Here is a 27,722-nt window from a genome sequence, read left to right as displayed (position 1 = left end):
CACATTTTTCTGGATTTTATAACTTGGAGCAGTGCGTAGGTAGTTTGCCAAGCTCACCCTCAATCGCAGAGGCACATGTAACATAATCTGTGCCAGGAATGTAACGCGTTATTCCGTTTTAATGGATGATGCAATCCATTTGGTGGTCGGAACACACGGCCAGTACTGGTCTCGACAAACAAAGAACTGTTTGAACAGCACCAAACAAAGTGTGCATGCAAAACTCGCCCCGTATTTATGTAAATAAACGATGAAACAACTGTGCACTGGGAAAGACCCAAAACTGCGACCTTGTTTATTTTTATAACAGTTTTCTTGTATGTTGATTGTTTTCTACCTTTTGCCACGTGCGCGCTTTGTGCTGTGGTTTTTTAAACATTTTCTCTCTAGCATCTCGTTGATTAGTGCCGCGAACTTACTGTACACTTTGTTGATCGTAATTTGATAATGTGAATATCCTGATAATTTTAAAGATTTTTTTGTTATATCCTATGCACCCAGGCTCGTAATTTAATAAACAATTCGTAATTTAAGTAAGCACGTCTTATTTTACTTGCCACAATCGAATTCTTCCAAGTAGATGCAGCATATGACATGTTAAAAATAACAAATATGATAACAAGCCGATAGAATATCACATCTCGTTGCAAACACAATAAATTATCTAGCGAAGGAGTGAAACGAGAAAATGCTCAAAGAAATAGGATAATGGAAGTTCTTTTTGTTTTCTTTGAATTCGTTTATGAATATTGAACAAGGGACTTTACTTTTACATCACACCCATAAACAATTAATATTTGATTCTGAATAAGCTCTGTTTCTTTTTAGGCTCATTGAATTTTTGTTACCTTAATTGAAAATTAATTATTAAAAATATCCACCCCGATGAAATTGAATTTTATTTAATTTTAAGGGGCAACACACACTGACCACTTATAAGGGTTAACCGGTTAACCTTATCGATTTAATTTCTATAGGTAAAAATTCATCCCCGTATCGACAACTCAGGGGTGGAGATTAATAAAAATTTGGCCCCCAAACCCTCAGGGTAGCTCTTTATGGCACGTTGGCTTTTTACGAGGGACCTTTTATTTTAATACTTATTACGGTTTCGCGATTCCGCCGTTTTATCGCGATTAATCGTTTTTCAGTTAATTACACATTTCAGAGAAAAAGAAGTGCCATTAAAATGGTAAGTATAGGAATAGGCTTTTGGCTTTGTAGGCTATTATTATTGTGATGTGGGTTATATTATGAAGCATTTTTACCCACAAATATGTGACATGAGTTTTAAATGTATGAATTAATTTCTTACATCTATTCTTATATCGTGACACACTTTCCTTCCAAATATTGCCAATCAAACCCGACCTTGTATTTAAAATGTATCTGCATCGCAGACAGTTTATAGGTTAATGGGGTACACAAATGTCAAGAAGGTGGAGAACGAACGAGGGGATTTTCAACTGTAAATAGTGTGTAAATAAATACCTTTTTCGCAGCAGAGTCCTGGTTGTTATTGTCGGCGTGGTGCGGAGCGGCGGGCGCCATGACGGTGACGCCACTCTGCGAAAGAAGCTCGTCGGAGCCTCTCTGTGGACAAAACAAACCAACATTCAGCACATATGATACATATCAATATTGTTTTAACATTGAAATAATTTAATGAAGTAATGACACTACGAAAGTTGAGGAAAACGATATCACTATTGTGGACCTACCAAACCTTCATAACAGATACAGATACGCTCTTAACAGAAACTTTTTGAAATCTATAACGTAAACGACAAATATTAAATATTATTTGGGAGTAAAATAACTACAATGTATCTTATGCTTACAGCTAGTATCAAATAAGTATTTACTAGTTACGCTAGAAATCAAAATATGCAAATAATACATAAGCTACAAACCATTTAAATAAATTAAATGCATGAACAGTTTTTAATGCTTGCACCTAGTGGAAATTAGCACAGTAAGCTTCGTTCAATCAAATTAAATAGCTCAAATTATAAATCAAAATATAGGCAATTTAAAATCAATGTATGGGCAATGAAAATGAACGCTAGTGAAATTCAGTATTTGACTAATTGGAAAGCGAGAAATATTCCATTCGTCAATCACAAAATATTTCTAGGAACATTTTGCGTAGTAGACTAAATTGGGTACATAGAACAATATGAAAGCTTCAGTACAAATTCACACGACCCTTTAATAAATAATTCTAGTACTTTTCTGTCGACATTTGTATGATAGTACTATAACAATAGAAACCGAGCCTAAAATGCCGAGAAATAAGGCCGCGTCGCTGCCAAAATATTGACAGGTGACTTTGCATGCGCGAAGACGTCATCTCCCCCGACACAAAGGGAAAAACGTAACCAAATAAAACAAAAACACAATTCCGGGACACGCCAACGCACACGTCAACCCGCCCTTCCCCAGGATCAATCTCAATTTAAGACGGCGAAATGACAGACCTCAGCAGTTAAACGCACCGGGCTAAGGTATAAATCACGCTACGTAATAAAGAAAACGTACAAATGACGCAACACCGCGGATTTTGTATCGCGAAGCTCACACCTGGCGCGTCGCCTGGATATCACTCACGCGAGACACTTAATAAAGCCGAACACATCAATTGTTCCTAACGCGAAAACTGACACTCGGTGATACACGCACCAACCTATGTAAACTAATAACAATTCGATTATTAAAATGCAAATTACGAAAGCAATCTGTTATTAGGAATATCCACATCATGTCTACGTAATCCCTCCCTTGTTAGCACGCTACGAGCCTTGTATTTTATCAGCGTAAAAGATTCGTACTTCACAATATTTTAAGGTTATAATAAATTCTGAAACAAAGTATGCAGATTTTGTTTGAACTACACTCCAATAAAAGAAAACCTTTTAGCTCTTAGTTTCGCATTTGTGATAACTGTGACCCTTTATTTGCATTTTACTTAATATTATGAAAAACAGATAAAGGTAACAGCGGGATTCTCATTTTTCAGCATAAAGCTTTCATTGTAGAAAAGGAACGTTCTTTCAGAAATAAAACCAACATTCGCGAGTCCTATTCCTTGGAGTAATTTCGTAGAGCGCGTGTAATAATTGCCCGAAATTAAATAACATTTTTCACAACAACGAAAAAACAGCACGGATGAAAATTTTGCGGAAGGAAAGCGGATTGTGTTGGGAAAGAGGGCAGTTATCGTTTCCTTCGCAATTTCTCAACTTAATGGAGAATGATGTTGAATGATGCCTTCATGATGAAGACAATGGTGACATCGGGTATAAATACCGGGACAAACGTTATTTATACAGGGGCTCATCAGCGCTGCAGGTGGAATTAATCAGTCAGGAACGCAAAAACATCAATTCTGGTAATACGATCGTTGTTTATTTATAACAATGTATTTAGATTTTGAACTCCTTGTTTAATAAATATACAAATCATATTCAATTACAACAATAAACAGCATCTCTTTAATTAAATGTAGGTATCAATAAAAATGTAATCTGTCCAAGTATGGGTAACAGTTATATATCAACGAAACGAACCTACGACGCAAAATCAATTCCCTAGATTGGTTCTTCACAAGATGGTATTTGGTTTTACTCTCGAAAGAAAACTGTGATCTTTTCTCGATGAGAAACATACTCAAACGTTCCTCCAATATGTCATTTGAATGAACTTGATACGAGGGGCCCACATATCAAAATATAAGGGAATAAAATATACATGAAAGGTTTACTTATAACAGACGAACGAGCTTGGGCCCTTTTTACAGATAGTAGGGACACAGAATGATATGTTTACGTGGTCAAAGAAGAGTATCCATGTCCATTGTCGGAAATCAATACGGATAATGTATTAGTGATATTAAAATGTGCTGAAAACGTTTTGGGAACGATGGGACACGAACATTGTTGTTATTTAGGAAATATACAGTTCATATCTTTAGATAAATAAAATATCAATGTTGATGCTAGTGACTTGTGAAAATAATGTAACTTAACTGAAAGTTTAGTGCTTAGTTTCAGCAGCGTTTGTAAGATTTTTTTGATCAGCTAAACCTCTGCGTGTTTGTGATTGTAATGATTGTAATATCACTCCTCCCAATTCTTACGTCTGTTCTTACGTTCTTTACGTCACTTACATTTTAGTGTAACCATTCACGAAAAAAAAGTGTCATATGTTTCCAATTCATGTATTATTTGCATCAAAGAACATGTTAAATTGGGTAATCCAGCCGGCAATAAAATTCTCCAGTGCATAAAACGATAACACCAGGTATAACAAATAATACCATTTGTTCCTAAACTAGCAACGTGCGATTTTTATGAACATCATAAACATAGCCGACAGCGCACTATCGTGTCCTATGAAATATTTATGTGGCTGTTACACTCTTCAGACATCATTAATCGATACAAGTCTCGATTCAATGACAACTATATTTGTGTCATTGGTTTTATCGATATTTTATCAATAAGTCGCAATATAAAACAATTCCAAGCGTTAAGAGATCGGAAAAAAGTAATGACATAAAATATTCAATATGGATATTAAATAAAAATATATCAGCGACTATGCACATGTAGGGTAAGATTATATAATAAAACTCGTGTCATGAGCACCTTGTTTCTGTGGCCGAATAAAATAGGGAGAACTGAGAGAAAACGAACATTTACGACGTGAATGAAAAATCGCTTCGGCATTTATGACGTCATTGTTCCTGAGAATGAATCTAATATGAAAAAAATAAAAGGGTCTAGCGTGGAAAGGCTGTAACGAGTCTAATAATTTTTATTGCGATTTCACGAGCTTACAGTCTGATTTAACTCGACGTGTGTAAATTATGATTTAATTTAATAACCAGCGTTGAAAACGAGCGTAAATGTTTTTATGTGAGATAATATACTTTTCATTAAGAGTCATGCGTTACTCTCACAATTTTATATTCATGTTTTATGGGCGCAAGCAACTCGGCGGAATTGAATCGTTAACAAAAACATACATGGATTTGCGTAACAGCTTGCTACGAATGTTGCCAGCAAGAAGTCAATATACCGGCCGGTATAATTTAATAATAAATCTATAGTTCAGGCCATTAATAATACCGTTTATGTTAAACTGCCTACTTCGTTTTAAGCTGTTAACGGAACAATTTTTCACGTAGTCCCAGAGAGCGTTAATTAACTTATTTTGCCTTGATTAAAAGAAGGGGTTTACGAACGCTATAAGGAAAAATAAATACTACTACGTGGAAAATTTGTTAAAACAGGACTTAGCTAATAGTAAACGTGTACTTATAAGAGTATTAGCTCAAGAATACTTTATGCACTTACTCAGTAAATTAAGGTTGTTCAACGGAAATTTTAACCAGGCAAAATTGTGAGGTAAAATTGGTGACAAAATTATTTTCTTGGAAATAACGTACGCTTTGCACTATGTAAGCTATTAGGTACCGCTAATGGTCGCGAGTAGCGTGTAGACAGACGCCGCGCTAACAAGTCTGTGTGTAAATCAGGCGATGCGCGCTAAGCATGAGCACCACGCGGCTCGAGCCATCATCGCTAGTCGCACCGTGTGCGCCGCACATTCGTCTAATGCTTAATATCATCTCACCCGACCGCCTTCGACTAAGATGTCGAAATTAACGATCTTGATAATATTTGTCGGCTCAGCGCTGCCAAGCTCCACTCGTAATTAATTGCACCAATTTGTTCTGCGCTTATAACGGACATTTGTCAAGCGCCCACCCGCGCCGGATGATTTTCGCACTAACTTCATAATCGATATTCGGAAATATCGATTATCGCCCAAACTCTTTAGCCCAACTCGGATATTAAGACGTTCCGCAGTCATTAATAAGCTGTAACGATGTTTTCTTCGATTCCGACCAACAATATGAATTCCAGACATAATTTATTATGTTTGCAATTGCCGTTGTAGTTGAGATATGTGTATTAAAAATTCAAAGTACGACGGCGATAAATTAGGCAGATACGAGACGATGTAAAAGTTAACAATTCTCATCACAACTAGGAGGCAAAGGCAAACCTCTTAGCCCCAGAACAATATAAGGAGACATTACTCGCTGTCACAACTCTACTTTATAGGGAAAGTAGGAGCTACGAGTTTGTGTGAACAAAGTTCTAGGCGCCTGGTTACTTTAGTAACGAATAGAGACGTCAGGAGGTAACCGCCACTCGAGCGCAACTCGCATGCCATTTTAACTCGGGCCGAACTATGCTGGGCTAAAGCCAGGATCGATACAACAAACTGTGCTCTGTTCCTCTCAACAATATATTAATTAAAGGGTTATTTAGTATCCGCGTGTATTACGATCCGCTTTTAAATCGCACCTGTTAAAGTTGTAAGATAGATCGGATCATTACGCTCACTAAACTTGAGCTTAATGGCCGCTCAATTTACGATACTGTTACAGCAAAACTAATCTGCTCGAAGGAAAAGTTGTGCGATAAAAGTTAACAGATACAGAGCGAGAGAAACAAAGGGCAACGTTTAGACGCGACGTTCATTTGCATACGAGACGATACGAATACTGTGCACTGGCCGCATTGTTGTGTTATATGACTTTCATTATTTTATAAACAACTCGAAATAAACCTCGAATGAATGTCCAAAAGAACTAATTTACGTGGAAACATTTATCATTAAAAGTAATTTTGGGTTTGCAAAAGTTGGTCTACATTTCTCATAATTTATATTTGCTTTCAGTAATTAGGTTTTTGAAAAAATATATGGAGCTCATTTTAGTTTATTAGGCTCAATGAGATTATGTAGGCCCCGTAGATCCAATAAAGCCTAATGTCACTATAAGAAACGTGTTAATGGCTCTTGTTTATCGTGTGAGATCAGTGAGTGAAAGAATAATCTGATGTGTTTTTGCCACAAGCTATTATTTAAATTAACCTAACGGAAAAAGTTTATAAGGTAGGTATTTCTATAAATAAATTTATATTTTTATAAATAAATAAAAATATTGCCTCAAATGCTGAATTCATATAATATTATTTTGTGGCTAAAACTTTGTCTTAATTTCATAGTTGTAGCAAGTTCTTTAGTTTTTACTACTCATATTCATAATAGTTGAAGGAGTTCCGAGAAAGCGGCTTAGTTAGATGTTGTGACGAGACGGGTCCGGCCGGCTCCTAATGAGAAACTATCAAACTCCAACGCCACATTTGTCTTGTTAATGCTAATATTCAATTCTCCAGACGACGGCGCACTGCTAACTAGGCTTTTAGTTGGACGTGTACCGGCAGTGTAATGCCTTCGTGTAAGTAGGCCCAGTTCCCCGATGTACGCACAAGTCATTACACGATAATTTAGTTCATAAGATATTTGCTAAGATAATATTCCCATAAAATGAGCTCCAACTTTGAGTTGATAAAACCCTACCATTATGTGTTACATAATAAGATAAAGTGAAGAACATAATTTGAAAGATGTCACTTATACAAAAGCCCATGAATGGGTTCGCTCGTATCGCATTAGCACATTTATATGGTAGTCAATCGATATCACTTGACTAAGGAAAAACAAATAGATTCTTTATGGCAATGTACGAAGGTAACAATTCACCCCTCAATGGGCCGTACGGAATCTAAAGCGATCGTAATTTCGTCTGGCAATATTCCGCCTTTTCATATTTTCCTTTTGCCTTCCAAATGTTATATCGTGCCCAATACAAGGCAGCGATTTCGTTTGTTATTTCAAGCCCTCTCACGCTTCTCCGATTTAGTATATCGACACGTGAAGCTTCTGTTAAACAAAATATGGAATCACTTGACTTTCCAATTGCGATTGATTCCTTTAAGTGAAAGACTTCGTGTACGAGTAAATAAACCCGAGTCTTGTGTAAATAAAATGAAATTAAACCTTTTTAAACTTGTACGTGTACGCAATACGTTACATTTGTCTATTATTCCGTATGAATTCAGTTAGACTGATAGAAAAACTTTAAGTTCCAAAAAACATAAAGCGGGTTTTTTAATATAAACTGGTTAAACTAATGAAACATCAGATTTATCTATTCTACTAAGAAATAAAAACCATTGAAATCGCCAGCAGATCAAACAAAACATTAAGTCATACTTTCAGTTGGCACTGAAAAGTATAACAGGGTATATAATATTTTCAATAGTAACAATCGCAGTCCGGATAGCTACGAGAGAATGCAAAACGTGACACCCTTTAGTCGTCTCGTAAGGCTGCGTCAAAGAGGACCGTTTCTCGGCTTATGCTGATACCGTGTCTTTGAGGAAACGCACCCAGCACTAGATTATGTATGCCATCTTTAAAACAACTCCAAGAAAATATGTTTCGTTCAACCATTGAGGGAATTTCGCAAAGTGAAAACTTTTTGACTTTGACTCTTTGTTTCGATTATTATTTTTCTCGAACATTGATCTTTTATAGTGTCAAATGTTTTTAACCTTTTGAACGCCAATGTCGGCTACAGCCGACATGAGCAAGCGTGCCCTGTGCGCCAACGACGGCTATACTCGACAAAAAACAGGTCGCAGAAAAATACAAAATAAACCTATTAAATCATTACTTTTATGTATTTTTTAGTAGATATTTAATTAAGATTTTCGGGCTTGGCGTACAGGGCATAGGAATACCGATATGGCGTGGCGGTGAAAAGGTTAAAGAACAGTCAATATTTAAAGGTATGTACCGTCACTCAAATAATTCTAATTCAGCGTAGCTTTTCTACTAACATCGTTTAACTCATGCCATGTTCAATATATGTAGTACAGACATAATAAAAAATAGAACCTGTTAAAACATATGTTGTTGCAACGCCAACAATATAGAAAATAAAATGCCAAAAAGAATACGTCACACATGACAAACAATTTAACTTCACGTCAAAACTATTTATGGTATGCTGGCGTATATTCGCGGATGGCGTTTCAAAGGCAATGGTGTGTTTACATTTGTCTCTAGAAAGCGTCGGGTAGCCTCAGATATTTAACCGCCGCCGGCGTTTCGCAAAGATAAATAAATACGGCTGAGATTTAAATACTTTTTCATTCCTATTCTTCACCTCGAAAGCGAGACTTTTTTATTTATTGACGGCGGATAGCAATATTTAATCATCATTAGACAGTACTAAATGAGATCTTATTAGCTGATTCAGAATTGGTCGAAAATATCTGTTTGTGTTTACAGCGACGGTTACCTGAAAATTTTAATACATAAAAGAACCTTAATAAATTAATAAAAATATTTTTGAAGTTCGGCCACGGATCAAAAGTGTCTAGAAACAGCATTCATGAACGTAGCTGATGGAAAAGCATTTACATATTTACTCAATTAAAACAAAGTAACTAGCGTATAAACAAACCACACTAATGCTTATTGATACAAAAATACACAGCTGCAAACGCAACTACAAGTTGGTACAAATTAACTAATTAATTAGTAAGTACATAATACGGTGTATTTAGAGAATATGGCTGCGAACATTGGCCAGTGCAGCTATTGATTAGACCCCGGAGGTGGTAATACCAGGAACATTGCAGTTCGGAACTGCAGTATCGACACCGATACCAAGTTACAGAGCATACAGGACTAACTAAATGTTAATGTTATTGTTATACCCAAGTATAGGACTACAAGATCACAGTTATGTTGTTGTATTGTTTTGTTGGCTTAATAGCTGGTAGGCGTACAAGGCACAATGACCGAAGATTATTGGCTCAATTATGCCTTGTCAAACGTTGACGCTATTTTACATAGAGGTAGTAAGCTTCACTTGAAAATTAAATAGTGCAAAACGTTTTTATTCGGTCTAGAAATTAAACATAAAACTTTTGAGTACGATGCACCTCAGCACTTCTCTAATATTTTCGCTTAAAGAGCGTAGAACATAATGTTAGTTTTACATTCATAATTTTATTAGGTTCCCCTTTATAAACTTTTTAAGCATATATTTTAATTCTGCACTAGCGCACTCGTTGAAACTGGCAACTATGAAAATAAATTGTAATCAAATTGCTACTCCTGCAAAACTCTTAGTAAGCGGGAAAAAATTAATATTATTTGATTTCCGCGGTATAGAATACCACCAAAAATATAAATAACAAATAAAACCATAAGGACCAATAAATGATTAAAGGGAGTTTTATTTCAGCCACTGAGCCCGGCTGTTAACAACCTAAAAGCAATGAAACGTGAAAACTGCATTGTTGAACAGTAAAGCTCGGTTAAGTTCGGTGAGAACCTTCCATAATCCAATAAAAACAAGTAATTTTCGTACAAAGCAATTGACCGGATAAAGCAAGTGTTGTTAGCCGGGAGAGTGCCAAAAAGCGTTGTGCATCAAAATATCTGGCGTCAAAACATAGTCCACAGCTCTTGACGCGTTAATGGACTTACCCGTGGTGCAAGTTTGGAAGCCTTGTAGCGTTACAACAACCATGTTACGAGTTTTGAGCGCTTATCAACAACACACCGCAATGTCTAAGAGATTAAGGAAATTAGTTTCCCGTCAAAAATGTTACTAGCTGCTGAGAAGTTTGTGAGTTAGCTTAGCTGAAAATATAAATATTAAAAATGAAAATGTATTTTTAAGACATGAGATAATTTAAAGAAAGTACTTGAAATAAGTTGTCAGGCGAAAGTGCAAGCCAAGGTACTCATGTGAGGAAAATTACTGACAAAACAGGTTTGCTTCAAACTTTGTGTCTACAAAATTCCACTCCTTTTACCAAGTCGAATAAATTTAAGAAAACAACATTCGAGATTCGAGTTTAAAAGTGAGTCCAGATTTGGAAGTAGCTAATGTTCTTAAATCGGAACAGGCGGGTAACGAGCCAGGACAAATATTTTGCCACTTCGGAACGTTACCTGACCGGGGAAGTGGCCGCGGTGGAGTCAGCCGCGGGGAGACAAAGTAAATATGTCCCCGTTTCCCGGGTCGTCCCCACATTTTATCGGGGAGCGATCGGCGCTCGGGTCGGGAAATGAATTTAAAACGTGTTTGCGGGTAATCTGTTATCGGTCCCTTGTCTCTCGCTGGAATATAGACGTCCAGCCCGCTCCTATATCTCGATTGTGATTTTGTGCCGCCGGTAAACATGACTGGTTATAGTTGTGATGGTTGTGCCTCATTACACATTGTTCCCAGTTAGGCAATATCATCGTTATCAACTACCCTAACGCAGATAACATTGACTGGGTAATTATTACTTTGGAACATTATAATGGGAGCTATTGCTATTTCAATTTGATAACATAATACGAAATCTCGGTGGAAGGATTCAATTGTAGATATAAGAACCACAGCCGTGTTCGCTAATTAAAAGTGATTGTGTGCCTCTTCCTAGCAAAACATAAAGATCCAACATCATTATACTGCTTATTGAGTTATAGCCTACAGCTAAGAAGCAGAGGCATCGTTATTTTTTATTAAATCGCACAAAGGAAAACGTCGCTAATCTGAGGAAATTTCGTCTAAAGAGTACAATAAAATGTTAAACGTATAAGTAGTGAATGTTAGGTGGAAGCGGAGTCTAATACGAGCAACACTGGGTTAATTATTTCGTCACAAGAGCCCTCGTAAGCCACTGTAACAGCGCTTCAGCCGAGCTCGGGGGGGCCATAAAAGCTACATAATACGCGGCGACGTAAAACTCTTATTATTTTAGTATCTGCGAAACGGTCGCGGAAAACATATCGTAAAATAAAACCTGTCGCGCTGTACGAAGATGCAAGCCCCTCCATCGGAGGCCCGGTTCAGCCGATGTGCACGCTCTAAATCCAGGTGGATTCAGTGTGGACACCGGTTAGGATCGAAACCAGCGAGCTAGGTGGATTTCTATGGTAAATACAGACTTTATGGTAGCCGAGGGATAAGTTTCCATTTTAAATTGAAGAGAAACTCTGAAATGTTTCCTTGTCTCCCGACGGGGCTGAGCGCGCGAAGCTGAATAAAAATTCACGTCAGGTAAGCACACGGAAATATTTACACAACTGAAGAATTTACTGGGAGTTGCAAGTGGTTATATAAATAAATGCTTAACCTTATCGTAACTCCTCCGTATCGATTGGCGTCTGGTGGGACGGAAAAAAGCATCAAAATGTTACGATGGTACCCGCGATAACAGATAGCACTATCATTATCTTCGTGTTTGTTTGTACCGTCAGATGGGACATCATAACGAGACTCACAGCTTTGAGTGAAAAATGTCAACACGAAATTATTCAACATTTTTTGGCGAAAATGCGACTAAGTCCCGGAAACGCCCATTTACATAGCCGATGTCGACGCGATGGTGCGTGGCGACTTCAAATGGGAATTATAATACCAAATTGAATACAAAACTTTCCTTTCAGTGCCGAGTAATGGAGGAGTCTATGCACCGGAACAATCGAAAAGACAAATAGAATGAGAGAGGAGACGAGACACTCGCTCTGTTGAAATAATAAGTGCCTGACGTCTTTTTGGACGTTCCTGCCGCGCATTTTTTGTAACGATAAATTTTTACGCTTTGATCTTTCCAATTCAAATAGGCTTTTTTTCTCGTAGAATCAGAAGTTATAGGAATATTTCAAAAGCTTTAAGTGAGGCGATGGAGCAGATTTTCTTTTCCACCGGCTATATCGTTCTGATTGAAATGCAAATGAAACGGTGTCCGTTCTAAACGTATTTATTTTATCTTACCTCTTTAGTTAATCCATCAAATTAGGGAGAAAATGAAATGGTACATATATAAACACTTGCATGGGAGTATTAAAATCTGCTGAGTTTAAACCTTACTCTCTGGGACCGCCACGAAATTATTAAATTCCTCTTATTGTAGCTACCCTAATAACACAGCAGGAAACTATAAAATATGATATTTAAATATCTCAGCATTAGTAGTAAAATTTATGAAATTTTAATCTTCTCTCTGCAGTCGAGCAATGACAGGGATTGTTTGCTGAAGAATCTGAAGCGGTTCATTATTCCGTTCCGAGTTATTTGGCGCCCAACGAGGGGCTACGCGCGCTTCACGGCGAACATCTGACGAATCACTCGCAGATTTGAATCTGCATCCGCGGAATGTTTCATTTTTAAAGTCACATGGTCTGGTTTATTTTTGCACAATGTGTGTGCGTCATAAGCGCTAACCGCGTTTGTAGTTGTAACTTCAAATCTGAACAAGTTACACAACGAAACAAGCTGCAACAAAAACATTTGCCTATGCCGACGTTAGTGAATTGTTCTCCCGCTCGTGACTGGGTAATTTCCATACATTTCAAGTTCCATCGCCTGCGGGACGTTCGTTCTTTTGTTGATAAATGTTTGACGGGAACTCCGGGGACGCCATTAAAAGTTTTTTCGTGAATAATTCCAGTTTACATACGCAAATGTTTACTCGTGAGTTTACCCCCGCGCTCACCTATTCGGTGATTTCTTTTCATAGAGGCGTTTGTTCAAGGAGTGGTGAATTTCTTCTGAGCGGAGTCGTTGAATATGTAATTGGAAAAGTTTTTGTGTTTTCTTTGTCATAACCCTTAGTTTAGATGTAATTTACTAGCGATCAGGGGCAAACACAGCGCTTTCAATATTAAAGAAACTTAACCAGACTTGAAGCTGGTGCCAAAATTTGGGTTTGATTGAAAACTGCAAAGTGACTCGTACATTAATAGGAGTCAGTTTGCGGATAAAGTTTATTGGAAAGTTTTTGTAGGAACAAAGTGACCGATAAAGACACGTAGACCTTAAAGTTGTCGGCGACGTGGTCGGGTGAAGTGGTAAGTTCTGAGCCATAACTCAGTGGGAGCAAGTTGAACGATCAGATTGCGCGGCAGACAAAAAGAGCCTGACGTCACGGAAGCTAGATTGCATGGATAAACGCGCGTGCTCCCGACACCACGGGTTAAGCTCGCGCTATATCAAACCTTTTTACTCGATCATCTTGTGTGTGAGCAATTTTGGACCAAGTTAATCATTAATGTGCAAAGACTTCATTAATAGAAAATTAGACTAACTTTAAATCTACAGTCTAAAAAGAATTAAAGTCTCCCAAGTTTTGATGCATTTTACACTTGAGCTTACTTTCACGGACAGGAAATCAAACCCAGCACCTCAGCTTAGTCGCGCATGTAACCTCGCAAGTCTAGCGTTGTAAATTACAATAACATTACTGTAATCCGCTTAAGAACTGTAAAGTTATCGAGCACAGATAACTTCAGATTAATTAACACTACTAATTTCTCGGAACTCGCTCTTGAACTAAGACACTACTTAGGTAATCCTTTACCGGGATACCGTTAACTAACTGCAAATTAAGATAACACGTCGCGATAAGGCGACGTGTCGGGTTAAAACGGGACCTCCAATAAGTGGGTGTAACAGACCGCACTTGTAAGCAAGTACCGCTGGATATTTATAGCCCAGCGTTGGGAACCTATTTTGCTGCGGTTGCTTTAGAAATCAACGGTACATTTTGTAGGAAGTGCATGTTTTATATTGTTGCTCAGACAATATTTCCATTGAAATGATGATTGGATTGAGTAGATAGTAAAGTATTTTTGTCAGAAACATTATTTTCTTTTTGAATAAATATACAGAGCAAGAAAAGAACAATCGTCATATTTGAGTATTATGCAATAAAAAAAGTTTACGAATTTTAAAAAGGACTCATGAATATTTTTGAAACTTTGTAGAACCTTTTTCAAGTTACTGCATGGTATAAAATGTAGGTAAAGCGTACGTATACATAGTAACCTACTTATTTGTATAAAACGTAAATAATTTGAAGGATCAGTAGAGGTTGGCTGTATGATTATTTCACGCTAACGAAATTAATAAGGTAAATTTCAACGGTGCGAGGGGCGTTATTGCGTTACCTCAGAACCGCTTGTTTGATGTGAAACAGGTAGGAAAAGCGCTTTTAACAATGCCGTTATAATCTTAACTCATATTAAAGATAGAAAAAAAACTGTGTTGATATGCTTTATATTCACGATTTATTTTTGAGCGGTAAAGGTTTGTGTCTGAAAAGATCCACGCGAACCCTTCAAGCGTAAACATATTAGGAAAGATTGACCGCCTTTCAGGGTGGTGTCTTACACCTAATTTTATACAACTATATTATCAACTTTAAAAATAAATGAATAAGTAGTTTACCATTCAAGCTACCATAGGGAGGTATGTAGCAAATAAATGTAAGGAAAATAACTTTATGCTATATCAGTATCATTTTATTTTCGGCCATAAAAACTAAATCCACGTTATTGCGGGGGTGAACTATCAAACTATACTGCCACGTAATTTATTATGAAATATTCAAACATACATATCTGGCTGAAAAGGTGGTATCGTGAGAAAAGCTAAGCGTGAACCAAGATTCATGCAAGTTAATAGATATGAAGTTTTTATGAGCCATAACGTCACCTCTGGAAGTGAAATAAAAAGGTGAAATAACCTTTTTTATACCGCTGCTAAAATATATATTTGGACTAGCATAGTACTCGACGGGTGCTATTTCAATGTTTACGAGTGATTAATGTTATGATTAATTCGAGGAAAATTGCTCATGGATTAAAAGGACATAGGACTTACTTTAAATAGACTTCAAGAGTAAAAAGTTGTTAAAGCGGTAAGCCTTGAAATATACATAGAGTAAGGTTCAAAATATGTAATGTATTTCAAATTCAAAAAATGTTGGGAGTATTCTTTGTTACATTTCATTTTTGATATAGAAACGGAGATACATTTTTAACACAAAGTGTAATTGAATACGTCACAAGTACATGCAACTCAAATATAGACACAGTAACAAAGTAACTTCAAAGGGCGACGTCGAGGCAAATCGAGGGTGTCCAACTCTCGTACGACAAATTATGTGCCCGCGAACAGATAGCGATATTGTCGCCCTAAAAACACTTTTCCCTTGTTTTTCTCTGAAATGGGGAAGGAAGAACGGTAGTTCGGCAAGACAGCTTGATCCGGTGTACGGCCGTTTTAGGGGCAGCAACAAGTATCTTATTTACACATGGGAATAGAAACTTTGTACCCGAGAATAAAGAGTTTAATTTATTTCGTGCGTATTCTAGGGAAGAGTGAATTCATACGTGTCTGTATAAGGAGGAATGTGAAAGTGATGGAGCGTCACTCGAGGAACGAGTTATATTCTCAACCAAGTAAGTACTTAGTTTTATTGCGTTTTGGCTCACCGGTGGCTGATATGTGTGCAAAAATATATTATCAGTTACACTGTTGGTGAGCTGAACTCACACACATAATGTCTAATAAATATTATCATTACATTTTACTTTTGTAATCTGTTCGATAAAACATCCATCCTATACATCTATTTTATAAATCCAGAGACAAGTAGATGGGTTCGTATATGAGTATGTTATGTAAACAATGACATTAAAAGCTAAGGCACCTTCAAACGACAACATCCCCAAAGAAAATACTTTAGAAAGAAAGGAAAAAACGGGAAAAACCAATTGTGCATCCCCGCTTCATTGTAAGGAGTCCAAAAGAAGCCCGATATAAACGAAGGACGGAGACGACTCGTTAAAAGAAATACTTATGAAAAGAGGAGATTCGTGGAAAAAATCGAAAAGCTGAGGTAAACAATAGAGACGCGGTTGGAGGCGCCGGGACAAGTTTTCAATTAACAGAATGAGACTCAAGTTGACGGCATCTCGACAACTCGATAGCGTACTACACTAGCAGTGGCTCTTACACTATACGTGCAGTTGTAACTAAGTGTAGCAGCGAAATGTTGCACTGAAGCGAAAGGGGCGATGAACTGTACAATACGTAATATGTAATAGGTGTTTATGCGAAGGTGAGTTGGCGGAGGTTTCGGAACGGCCCGCAAACTGAGTGGGTTAAATGGAGCGTGGACGCGACGAGGCCCGTTGCACTTGTTGCAATTTCTCTCCACTCCACAACTTAATTGTGCCGAGTATGCCTTTAGGTACTTTTGCTATAGACGAATGGCGTTAATTTCACCCAGAAAGGTTACCGTCCATTACTCTAATTGCGCTCCGCATTTCATCTAAGCATCTCACAACTTCGGTCCGCACCGAAGAATCCTTCAACAAACTCGAGAAAATTCACTGAAACCAACTACTAAAGAGTATGGAAGTAAATGAGGACTCTTCACTAATATTCCTAATTAAGCTTTTAATGTAATTGAATGAGTGGAGACACATTGCAATTGGAAGGAAGGAGTAAGCGAGTAGCACACACCCCTTCGCTCGCGACCAAAAATACTTTCAGATAAATTACTTAGAGCGAACTCTGCGCGCATACAAATCGGCCAGCGATTCTCCATATTTCACCTTGCCGAACACTCGCTCGATTTACACACTTCTGTAATAGGCGGGGGAGGGTAAACGCCGCGATGGACGAGTGCCGATGCAGAGATCTCAACTCGGTGAAAATTAAGCCATTTCCGTTTAGGAGCGTCGTGTTCTAACTTTATTACTAATCGAGTCACGTCACGAAAAGAATTTCCGATATACAATTAAAGGTGAAACGGGTGTCGAAGATCTCAAGTCAGAGGTGGGCCAACGTTGTCGGCGTCTGTCGCGAGGAGGCAAATAACCGGAGAGTAGGGGCACCTGTGCTCGATAATGCGCCGCCCCGTCTGGCCGAATGGGAGAGGAATCAATTAGGCCGTTGCCGAATTGCGTAACGGCTCTAGTTACGAGCATTACGAGTGGGTCCGCAGCTGCTTTTTGCTCATCCAACCTCTTGTTATTGCACAATTGACATTCGACGCCTCAGATTAAGGTATTACGTATTCATCGAACCTTTTCATTATAGTTAAACGAAACAGATATGGGGTTGTAGGTCAGGGTCTATCTTAGATTCTCGTGAGGCTATTAATAAATAAGAAGTGGAAAATATTTCGATATATGGTTGCTATTTGAACAGTATGTAGCACCACGAGCATGATATAGTTTAAACGAGTTACCGTTGTCATGCGTGTATTTAACGACGACCGCACGCGTGCGCTGCTGGCGGCCGGGTAATGGATTACCTTAAACGCAACTGTATCATCGGGCTAACCGCAGCGAGAACGATTCCAACTAAAAATTACATTAAATCCGTTTGAAAATAACGCGGTTTTCAGCTATTATACTTTATTTTGATTATTTTTGTATTGTTACCAAGGTTTGTTATGGGGCGTTAAAACATTAAAACTGTTTGAAAGTATTAGGAGGATAAGAAGATTTTTTAAAACGGTGACTAACAACACTTATAATGTACTTTTGATTTGACTTAAAATTGTTTAAGAAAGAAAAATCACACGAATATTATGTATAATCTAAAGCGTGTTCGACCCACGATGACGACATATGACACGGAAATAATACGCATCAAAAAATAACCCTAAAATAATACGATGTCTATAAAATTCAGACAAAATCTGAGCACCCCATCGCCGCGGACTGATGATAGAGTATTAAAAAAATCCAAATTAATTAGGCCGAATAAATTAAAATCGTCAAGGGAACGAGCTCGTAATTTTCGCCATGTCCGCTGTAGATTGCGGCGTGTGAGGGCAGTCGTATGTGAATTATTTAGAGGCGGTCGCGCGGCCGACTGGCCCGCAATTAATGAAGTGGTCCGAGTCGTTTGTCAATGCGGTGGTCTGTGGCGGTCGGCGGACCCTCACCTACACCAATCTGTTACCTAAAATGTGTCAGATGCAGTAAGCCTGAAGAATATTTTGTGATTCATTGTACCAAATCAATCGCATCCTCCAATTACGAATTGGAATGGATAAGTGATATTCGTTCGGGCCTGCTTTAATTGCTTCCCAAAGAAATTAGCTAGTGTAAGAATATCTACCTAACTGGTTCAATTACAATACAAAGTTTAAATAGCGAAGACGGTTATTGGTCGTGATTATTAAATTAATGTTTTCCTGTCATAAATGCGTGAAGGTCTACTACAAAGCTACCCATAATAATTTTAGTATGCGGATTACATGGCATTATCTTACGTCCATTAGGTATAATTTTACTAATAACTATTCAACGGCTTAACATCACTGTGGCGATATTCTAAAAGGTGATTATAAATCTAGTGAAGAGGTCGGAAGCGGGCCGCCCAGGTCGCCGTTAATTTTAATGGTGAGATTTATTTGTCCCCGATTACGAGGAGTTTGATCAAATTCCGAGGCGGCGTGTAAGCGCCCTCGCAATGACATTAGGCGGCGATGCCGCGACCCGCGCCGCGCCGCGCCCCTGTAATCGTACCGTTTAAATATAATTGCAATAAGTTAATAAAATCCCACAGCGCTTTTAATTAATTTGTGGCGACACAGGCGCCCAATTAAATGGGGATTTCGAAAATTTCATAAAGCGCCGTTGTGTGGTAAACGCTATTTTTGCAGGCACTTTGTTTTTGTGCGGTTTGTTTGTTAACGCGTGGCTCGTCAATTTTGAGTGAAAAAGTAAATAATGTAATGGCTTTCATTTAGTGATTGAATTAACGTGAGCTCTTCAAATAACGGTGGCTTAAAATCAATCATCAGATTACAATTTCCCTACTTAGCACGGAAAATATAGATCAGGTTTTAATGGAACCCATTTAGAATCACGAAGTATGAAATACCGAAATTCATGTTCGCGGTTGAATTACTAGGCCAAAAAAGCCGTGTAGTCTGTTATCAAAATGTAGCGTCTGAATTCATCGTCGTTATTGTAAATATGCATTAGGGCGGATGACACGGGCTTCGGCTCCTCATTACGGCGATGCGCCATCAAAGACGTCCACGATCCGGACCGTGAAGTGTCCCGGATACAAGCCGCTCAATTATGTTAATGGATTTGCAGCATTCTCCCTACAACAGCCTGCCTTCAGCTGATTGATATGCAGCTTCCACTATATCACATGTGTACATTTATGACGATTACATTACAAAGCCATTTATTATTTGGGTAACATTAGCGCCGCACATAATTATGACGATAATAATAGAGCTTGAAACAAAACAGACTCGTATTTGCTTTACACTGATGCTCATTTCATACAAAATCAATAGGTAGCCCTAATAAAACAAATACATTTTATTTCTCGACGTGTCTAGTAGGCGCAAGGGAATGATTGATAGTGTTTTGAGCACACAACGCTTATTGAACGGCAACAGAGGGGACCACCGAAATAATGACAGTTTTTATCGAACTGACAGGGAATTGCTATCAAAAATGTATTAATAAACACTAAAATAGTAACTAAAAGCAAACTGGTGAAGGTAAATACGAATGGAAATTAATGTAGGTCATGTTGACAGTCTAGCCACGGAATGGTATGACACAAATAACAAAAACAATTTGTGTCTGAACAGCGGGTCTGCAAAAAGGGAACTCACCGGAGCAAGGGCGGGTTCGGAGGCACGGGCGGCGCGCCATTTTACATAACTGTTATAAGAGAAGTCGCGCACCTGCGAGTCTAACCGTAAGATTGGCAGCAAAACGCCGACTCACCCGGCCGGTATACGCTTAAATTACGCGTAAAGCCGAACACAAAGGCTATGCGTATTCAAATTCCATTAATCTCCCACCCGGGGGAAGGTGGGGTAAAATGAACCGGCGCGGACAAAAACAATGCCGCCGGCAAATAACCGGCTCAGCATTGTTCCGGCAATTAGAAAGCTTTCCCATGTACCGGTCGTGTATAAAAACAGTGTAACATCAGCACGAATCGCTGCCTATTGCTCGTTACTGTTGATGTTTATTACGGTTATTAGGACTAAGCCGTGCGGTGCCATAATAATGTTTTCGTATAAGTTGTTTTAAATTAATCATGTGGCCACATAGGTGGCTAACCACATGTTATTTGGAATCTAAAATTGTTATAATCTAACCGTTAATAGCATCGTCAACTTTGATTGCATTTCGATTGCTATATAGTCGTTTTAAGTATGATTGGACAATCGCTATCGTACGACGATATAATCTGGGAAAAGCCGGATCAAAGGTAGATATCAGCGAATTTAAACCTACTGTCGAGTGTTCCGTACCGAATGCGACAAATGACACCACGTTACGAATTGATTTCCAGATAATCCCTGACCGGTCATTCGAGCCAAATGTTGATTCTTTAGATATCAATAAGTTTGAATTGACACGATTTAAATGATAAAGAGCTTCATGAAACGGTAACAATTTCTACGCATGCTTAATGGGCACATGAAATAGATGATTACTACTGAAATGTTTCACTACAGTATTGATATAACATTGAAACTCACGAATGTATAATCCGCGATACCGATAACAGGGCAGCTTACCTGCAAAGAGAATGATGTATAATTAGGTGATATTTTATTAGGGTTTACATTCCATTGGAGGCCAAGCTACAACTTGACACAAGCTGGTCCGCGTAATGGGAACAATGTGGCCGCCGCAATCACAAGGAGCGTGGCTGCGCTATTGTTTTTACCGCTGTTATTGCGGAGTGCCGAGTAGCAATAAGCGAGCGTTGTTTGCTCAGGGCCACTATTGTACCCGGTTATTAGGACAGGTCCTACGCGGCCCGCGGCGGCTGCGGGTTAAGATCGGCTCAACCAACTCAACCCAGCTTTCTTGCTGTGTAGGTGGCACACTTAAGCCAACTGACGTCAGGTGGCGTAGGGTTACACGGGGTTACTTTGAGTTGCCTCGCCAACGTTATAACATATCTGAAGGATTACGTACACGAGTTTACAGTGTTACAGTACCTTGATTAAATGCTTGTGTATTAAATTATACGAGTGTTCCAGCGAAACAAGCGTCAATTTGTCCCGGCTGCACAGAGCAGAACTAATAATTAATTTGACTGACTGAGATTTAAGCGTGCTCATAATACTCTGCTCGCATTTCCGCAATGCACAACATATTCCTAATGTCATCTCGTTAAAGTTGTATAATATGACGTCAGTGTTATTCACCGACTCATAACAGTAACAGGTCATAGTTGAATTAAAAATTAATTGTGTAATCTAGATAGAACGAAATGGACCACTTTTAGTAATTTATAAATACCTAAAAAATATTTAGATATACTAATGCGATATTTGACGAATACATTAGTACGGGCCGACGTGCTCATGTAACTCAACCGTATCATGCACTGTACAATTTTAAACATAATTTAGAAACTCTTAAAGAAAAGAAGAAAAAAAAGGATTTTACCTAAGATACAGACTCTGGAACTTTCCTTTAAAGTATACCGAGTAAATGTATGTACAACTTAACAAATTCCGGGATTGGAGAATGTTTTAATGACGCCCTTATCGAGCCGAACATTCCTGAGAAATTCAAGACGCTCTTAAAACGATACCAATTTCAATAATTACGTGGCCTTGACATAATCAGAATTAAGACTGAGAGTACGTATCTCTGATAACTGTGTAAAATGTATTTTGTCTGTAGATATAAATAACATATTTTTGAGCTATAATTAGAACACTTGTGGAGCTAAAAAGTGTTAACCATTATTGCCAGACATACATAGAAGTTATCCTCAGAAAAAATATGCGTCTTTCATACGCCAAATATCTCACAACCAAATGCTACAAAAAATACAATTGACCAACAAACACATAACACTGATTAACAAACACTAAACCATTCCACGGCAAAGAACCAATAAGGTAATGATACCTTTATTTGGATAAAATGTTACGTCTAATTCCCGTACAAATAATAGGTAGCACAACGGATATGCGAGCAAACAGTTTGTGGGCAAACATACGTCGCGGTTGTCATGGTTACGTACGTTGTTATAGGTAAAGTGCGGCCCGGCCATGTGGCGGTTTGCCACCGAACATTAGCTGTCGACGCCGTTTCCGACAATACCGTGATTATTTTAAATATTAAACGCTTTTGCCGCGTCTGAGTAACGGAAAATAATATTGTGGGAGTTTTAGTGATATTACTTTGCCGCAGCGTTTTGGAGTTTACGTTTGACTTTATTAAAAAGGCTGGACGCGTTGCTTTCGTATATCTGTGGTTAATAAAGCTATTTTAAAGCTAGAAAATAGGAATAATCATCGCATATATTTTTTTTCTTTTCCTGCATTATCTAGTATTATCGTTCTTGAACTGAACAAATATGACATTATACCTGTTCTCAAACAAGACACTCTACAGTCATATTTCACGTCAGCATCAGTTAAAGTATCATAAAATAAACCACCAGAACCAAACTTTTATTTTATTTCCAGATAAATGGAGTAGAATTTAAGCAAAAACAGGCTAAATAATTTTAAATATGGTTCCCCACAATGAAATTTCTCACTAACCGCGCTCAATATGAACTCCATTATCACAGCTATTATCTTCTATTCGAGAGTTTTCCTTGTTATTTTCTCGTTGCGTACACAATTCATTAGAAAAACGGCGAGAGGGCTCCATTGCGACAGACTCCGTTGTGGGAACCGCAGAGGTTTTGTCAAAACAAGCTCAGGTTTGAACGTAAAACGTTAGTCTTTTCACGTAAAAAACTCGACTCATTTATCAAATCACCGTTGTCTACATTACAGCGACGGCCGTATTGTGAGTAGGCTAAAAAGCCCCTCTATACAAAACGGTATGACGACGCTCCAAGTTTATTTTACGTGTAATCACAAAACTGAACCTTAAATTGACCTAATCTTAAGCTTTTTATTTCAGATTTGCACGTCTCCGTGCAGGCTGTGGCCGAAAAGTAATTTGACGCCTAAATTAAACGAGTTAAATTATAGTAATAAAATTTATGAAAGAACAAAAGCGTTGCGATTTTAAAAACAAACATTATTAAAGAAATTTGAAATAATTAAAACTCAGTATGAAGTCCGGAATAAATAGCCTACAAGCTACAGGTAACCTTTATTTTTTCTTATTGTAATTTATTTATTTTAGGGTTCACCTGAGAAGCTCGGATAGAGGAATACAGTGTCCAATCATACCTATGTTATAGTTTAGTCAAAGCCGAACACATATTCATAATAAAGGTAGCTTCATAAATTTCTTTACTAATAGTTGTTGTAAAGTAGCGTACTGACAATATTAGTCAGCCCACAGAAACACCCAATCCGATAGGTACTTAAAGATACTTTTATTTGGTATGCATAAAATTTTCACCGCCTTTTAGTAAAGCGGATTGCCGTGAGGCAAAAACGACGAACGAAAGCTCTTTCATTTGTTTAAGAGTGGCTTTACCTCCTTTAAGTGCTCCAGTATATAGGGACGGGCTTGAATAACCGTGAGTGTTGCAGCGGGAAAGGCTCACTTAAAAATTGCCTGAGTAATTTCTATGACGAACACGTACGTGTGAGATTCAAGTGCATTCCACATCGGAATTGGGCGGCGAGACCGAGACTGCGGGAGCGCGCCCTGTAGATATACTCCGACCGAGAGATTACTTAAGCCAATTTTGTCTTAGTGCTCACGCCATTACCTGGACGAGTACATGGACACACACACGCTTTAGGGACGTGATTAACAGCTAAGTGAAATTTATTTTATCGGGCTCCATGCGAGCGAGAGTGTATTCCATTGTCTAATGGAACATTCGTTTTGCTTACTCTCAAAGAGATGGAAGGAAAAATGTTGCAGTGGGTCTTTTGATTAAATGGATTTATTCGGCGGTAGATATTTGATAAGTGACTACATACACTAATAAAAAATGTTAATAAAAAACATTGTCAGTTAAATTGAGAAAAACCCGGATGTTTCTTTTAGCTTTAATTAATTTATATAGGAAAACTTTAAGTAATTCTTAAGATAAAGCTAAAAAAATATTGCGTGGTAACGGAGTTTTCACGTCGGAAACTCATATAAAAGACATTTCGGCGAAGCTCGTTGCCTATCGGCGGTATTATTCAAATTAATTTAGCGCGGTGAGGCAAAAAGTGCGCACGTTGGGAGTGCCGCCCCCATATTCATAGAGCTGCCCTAAATTAGCATCACAATGAAGTGTTAGAAGCGCGACTCGCGAGCGGCAAGTGCTTAATGCGGCCTGCGTCTTCTCACACGATTATATCACATACTAATGAATTAAGTATAAAACTTTTCAGCCACAAATTTATTTGGGCTTCTGCAAAATTAACCAAGGCTAATAATTACGGGTTGAAATTTCCATATAGTTACGGTAATGTCTTAAAAGTCTCAACGCCAGCAAATGAGTATCGCGAAACAGAAGGGTATAAATATGTAGGTTTATTCATAGGGGCGTATAATGTTAAGTGTCCCAAGTAGCGCCAGCTGAACGACGCGGTATATTGTTTTTGGACCACCCTTTTACGCTTTCACGCCTATAAATAAATCAAAATATTCAGGAAGGGCTCGACTTTAAGGCGGCTTAGCGGAATCGTAAAATTCAACAGCGTTCGTACCGCCCCGGGGTTTATCTTTCGCCAACGTTTGGCGTGTTTTTGCTTGAACCGTAAAAGAGTATCACAGTGTATGAATAGAAAGCAACCCTCCCTTTTACCGAGGACATATGGAGCGGAGCACTTTACAAGTTTAATGCTGAGAGCAGATTATCTGCTCATAGGAAATATGAGCCGGCCTGGCCTTGGCTTAGTGGGACTGGTGAGCTTGCTTCATAATTACTCATTATATCCATTTACTTTCCTCTTTGTATCCGTTAACCGCAAAATCATAAAACTCACGAAGTTCCTAAAACTTCCAAAAATAAGTGCTTCCATACTTCAGTTTATTTATAGTATAATTTATTTATGTTAGTAGATAATAGTTTTAAGTGAGCCATTTGCACGGCAATATCACTTAAGAAATGTGCCGTCAATTAGGAACGATCAGTTTTAATTAGGCTTGTTGTTATATTGACTATGATGAAAAATCTCCATCCATAATCTCGACGTCTAAGCGTATGCAAGGAATTCGAAATTTATCCACAAAATACGAGCGGCTTTTGTTATTCGCAAGTAGGGAACGTTTTGGTCATTAATAACAATTTATTTAGCACAATGCTGTAATTTCGGTCCACGAAACCTTTGAGAAAACGTGGATTTGATATTAAACGCCGAATCGTTTTCTAAATTGATTAGATAGTTTATGATAAATTGTACAAGTTTAGGGATGCGTCCGCATTTACTTAAACCGAGGGATAAACCATAGATGTTTGGACATGTTGTTTAATTAATACAAATATCTAAGCTTTATATGATTTATTAAAATATAAGAGATATCCTGTATTCGTGCAACGTACTTCAAATATGTAATATTGCCGTAATGTGAGTACAATAAACACAGACCAATCTGATTACTTAATGTATTAATTTAAATACCTATGTACTGCCTTTCGTATTGTTCATTTATAAGAAAACTGAACTCCAAAAAATCTAAGCGCTTTATGTTTTGTAACGACAAAGATAAGGCAACAATTCACAAAATATCCACCCGCATAGGAGGCACTTATCAGGAAATAAGCAAGCCATTTTTTTGTAAAATTCTTTCGTTACTGTGCACACAGAGGGAACTTTACTTGGAGAAAGTTGAGGTTTCCAAAGTTTTCCATTCACAGCGACGGCAGCCGGCCATTGTGGCTAATTCAAGGCTATAATTAAATTTGTTTACATAATATTCTGTTACGAGACGAAAACTTGCTGGTAATACACCCTCAGGGATAACAAGTCAAATTATATTTAACATAGTTTTATAAATACGAACATTAAGAGATTTTCGTGGTTCGTTGTTTAATGCTTCAGAAGTTATAACAACTCATTAGGTTTATGATGAAATTTATAAAACAACTTTAGAGTTAACTCACTCCCCAACAGAGCACAATATCTATTTAAGAAAGGCGGGGACATAAAAGTTATCTTAAAGATTTAACGTTTTAGTAAATTCCTTTTAAATTGAAATATTTTTCCTTGATATCGTTTCCATTCCTTACCTAGAATTTTATAAAAGAATATCTTCCGTTAACCCGAAAACAGGAAAAAAATCTGCCTAAATTACTTTACATAAACAAAAGTGGATTTCAAAGGACATAAATCAACATTAAGATTGTACAGTCCAGAGTTTCATTTGTGAAAGCAATTTTTTTTAGAAAAATAATGAAATTACCCTTGGAACTAAAGTGACCCGCCCGAGGAAAAACAACAATATTCTCGGCCCTCACTACAAAGAGGCCAGCATTTGTATTATCATTCCATTAAACAAAAGTCACCGGAGTTTCAAATGAAAACACAGAACTCATTATTCCCGGGGCAGAGAAATGATTTCAAATGTTAACAAGATTCCCCATAATAGAGTTGTTCACGGAGAGATTTAAGAAAAACAAGTATGAGCTACGGCCCGCGTTGCCTTGTGTTGTGATTCTGAAGAATTGTGTTAATAATAATGTCTCCCTATAACACAACGCCACTCCAGGCGGGACACGCTTGTTCGACAAACGGAACGCACTCACCGTATTGTTTTATAATCTCTGCCTTATATTATGCAATGTATTTGAGTATATCTACGTAAAACGTAAATTGGATTAAATTGCAGACTAAATTAGGGTATGGGATTATTTATATAATTACATCGTTTCTGGAATGATAATGCAATTTATGTTATTTTGAATATTAAATTAGATATTTTGTGAAAGGTAAAGATACCAGCACATCGTACCAATTTACTTTACATAGGCAAACGGGGAGAGGTATGCCAAATCCAGAATCCGCGTCTTCCCGGCCCTTCGCGGAATTCCTATATTATATAATACATTG

At 37.8% G+C, this 27,722-nt stretch overlaps 1 protein-coding gene across 11 annotated transcripts in view; it reads right to left on the bottom strand.

Moving 5' to 3' along the window:
• The window catches only part of LOC110384162 (polypyrimidine tract-binding protein 1), a 348,419-nt gene that overhangs the window by 42,001 nt on the left and 278,696 nt on the right, over positions 1-27,722 (bottom strand). For 7 of the 11 annotated variants that reach the window (XM_049847022.2, XM_021345297.3, XM_064034075.1 and 4 more), the window contains one exon: positions 1,492-1,593. In XM_049847022.2, the coding sequence (XP_049702979.1) occupies positions 1,492-1,593 (102 nt within the window). Of the gene's footprint in view, positions 1-1,491; positions 1,594-21,272; positions 21,312-27,722 lie in introns of those variants that run through there. The other 4 variants (XM_049847021.2, XM_064034076.1, XM_049847019.2 and 1 more) reach the window with 3 other exon arrangements.

The sequence above is a fragment of the Helicoverpa armigera genome, chromosome 4 (genome assembly GCF_030705265.1).
Source record: "Helicoverpa armigera isolate CAAS_96S chromosome 4, ASM3070526v1, whole genome shotgun sequence".
NCBI classification, from domain to species: Eukaryota; Metazoa; Arthropoda; class Insecta; order Lepidoptera; family Noctuidae; genus Helicoverpa; species Helicoverpa armigera.
This window is presented reverse-complemented; position numbering and strand designations above follow the sequence as displayed.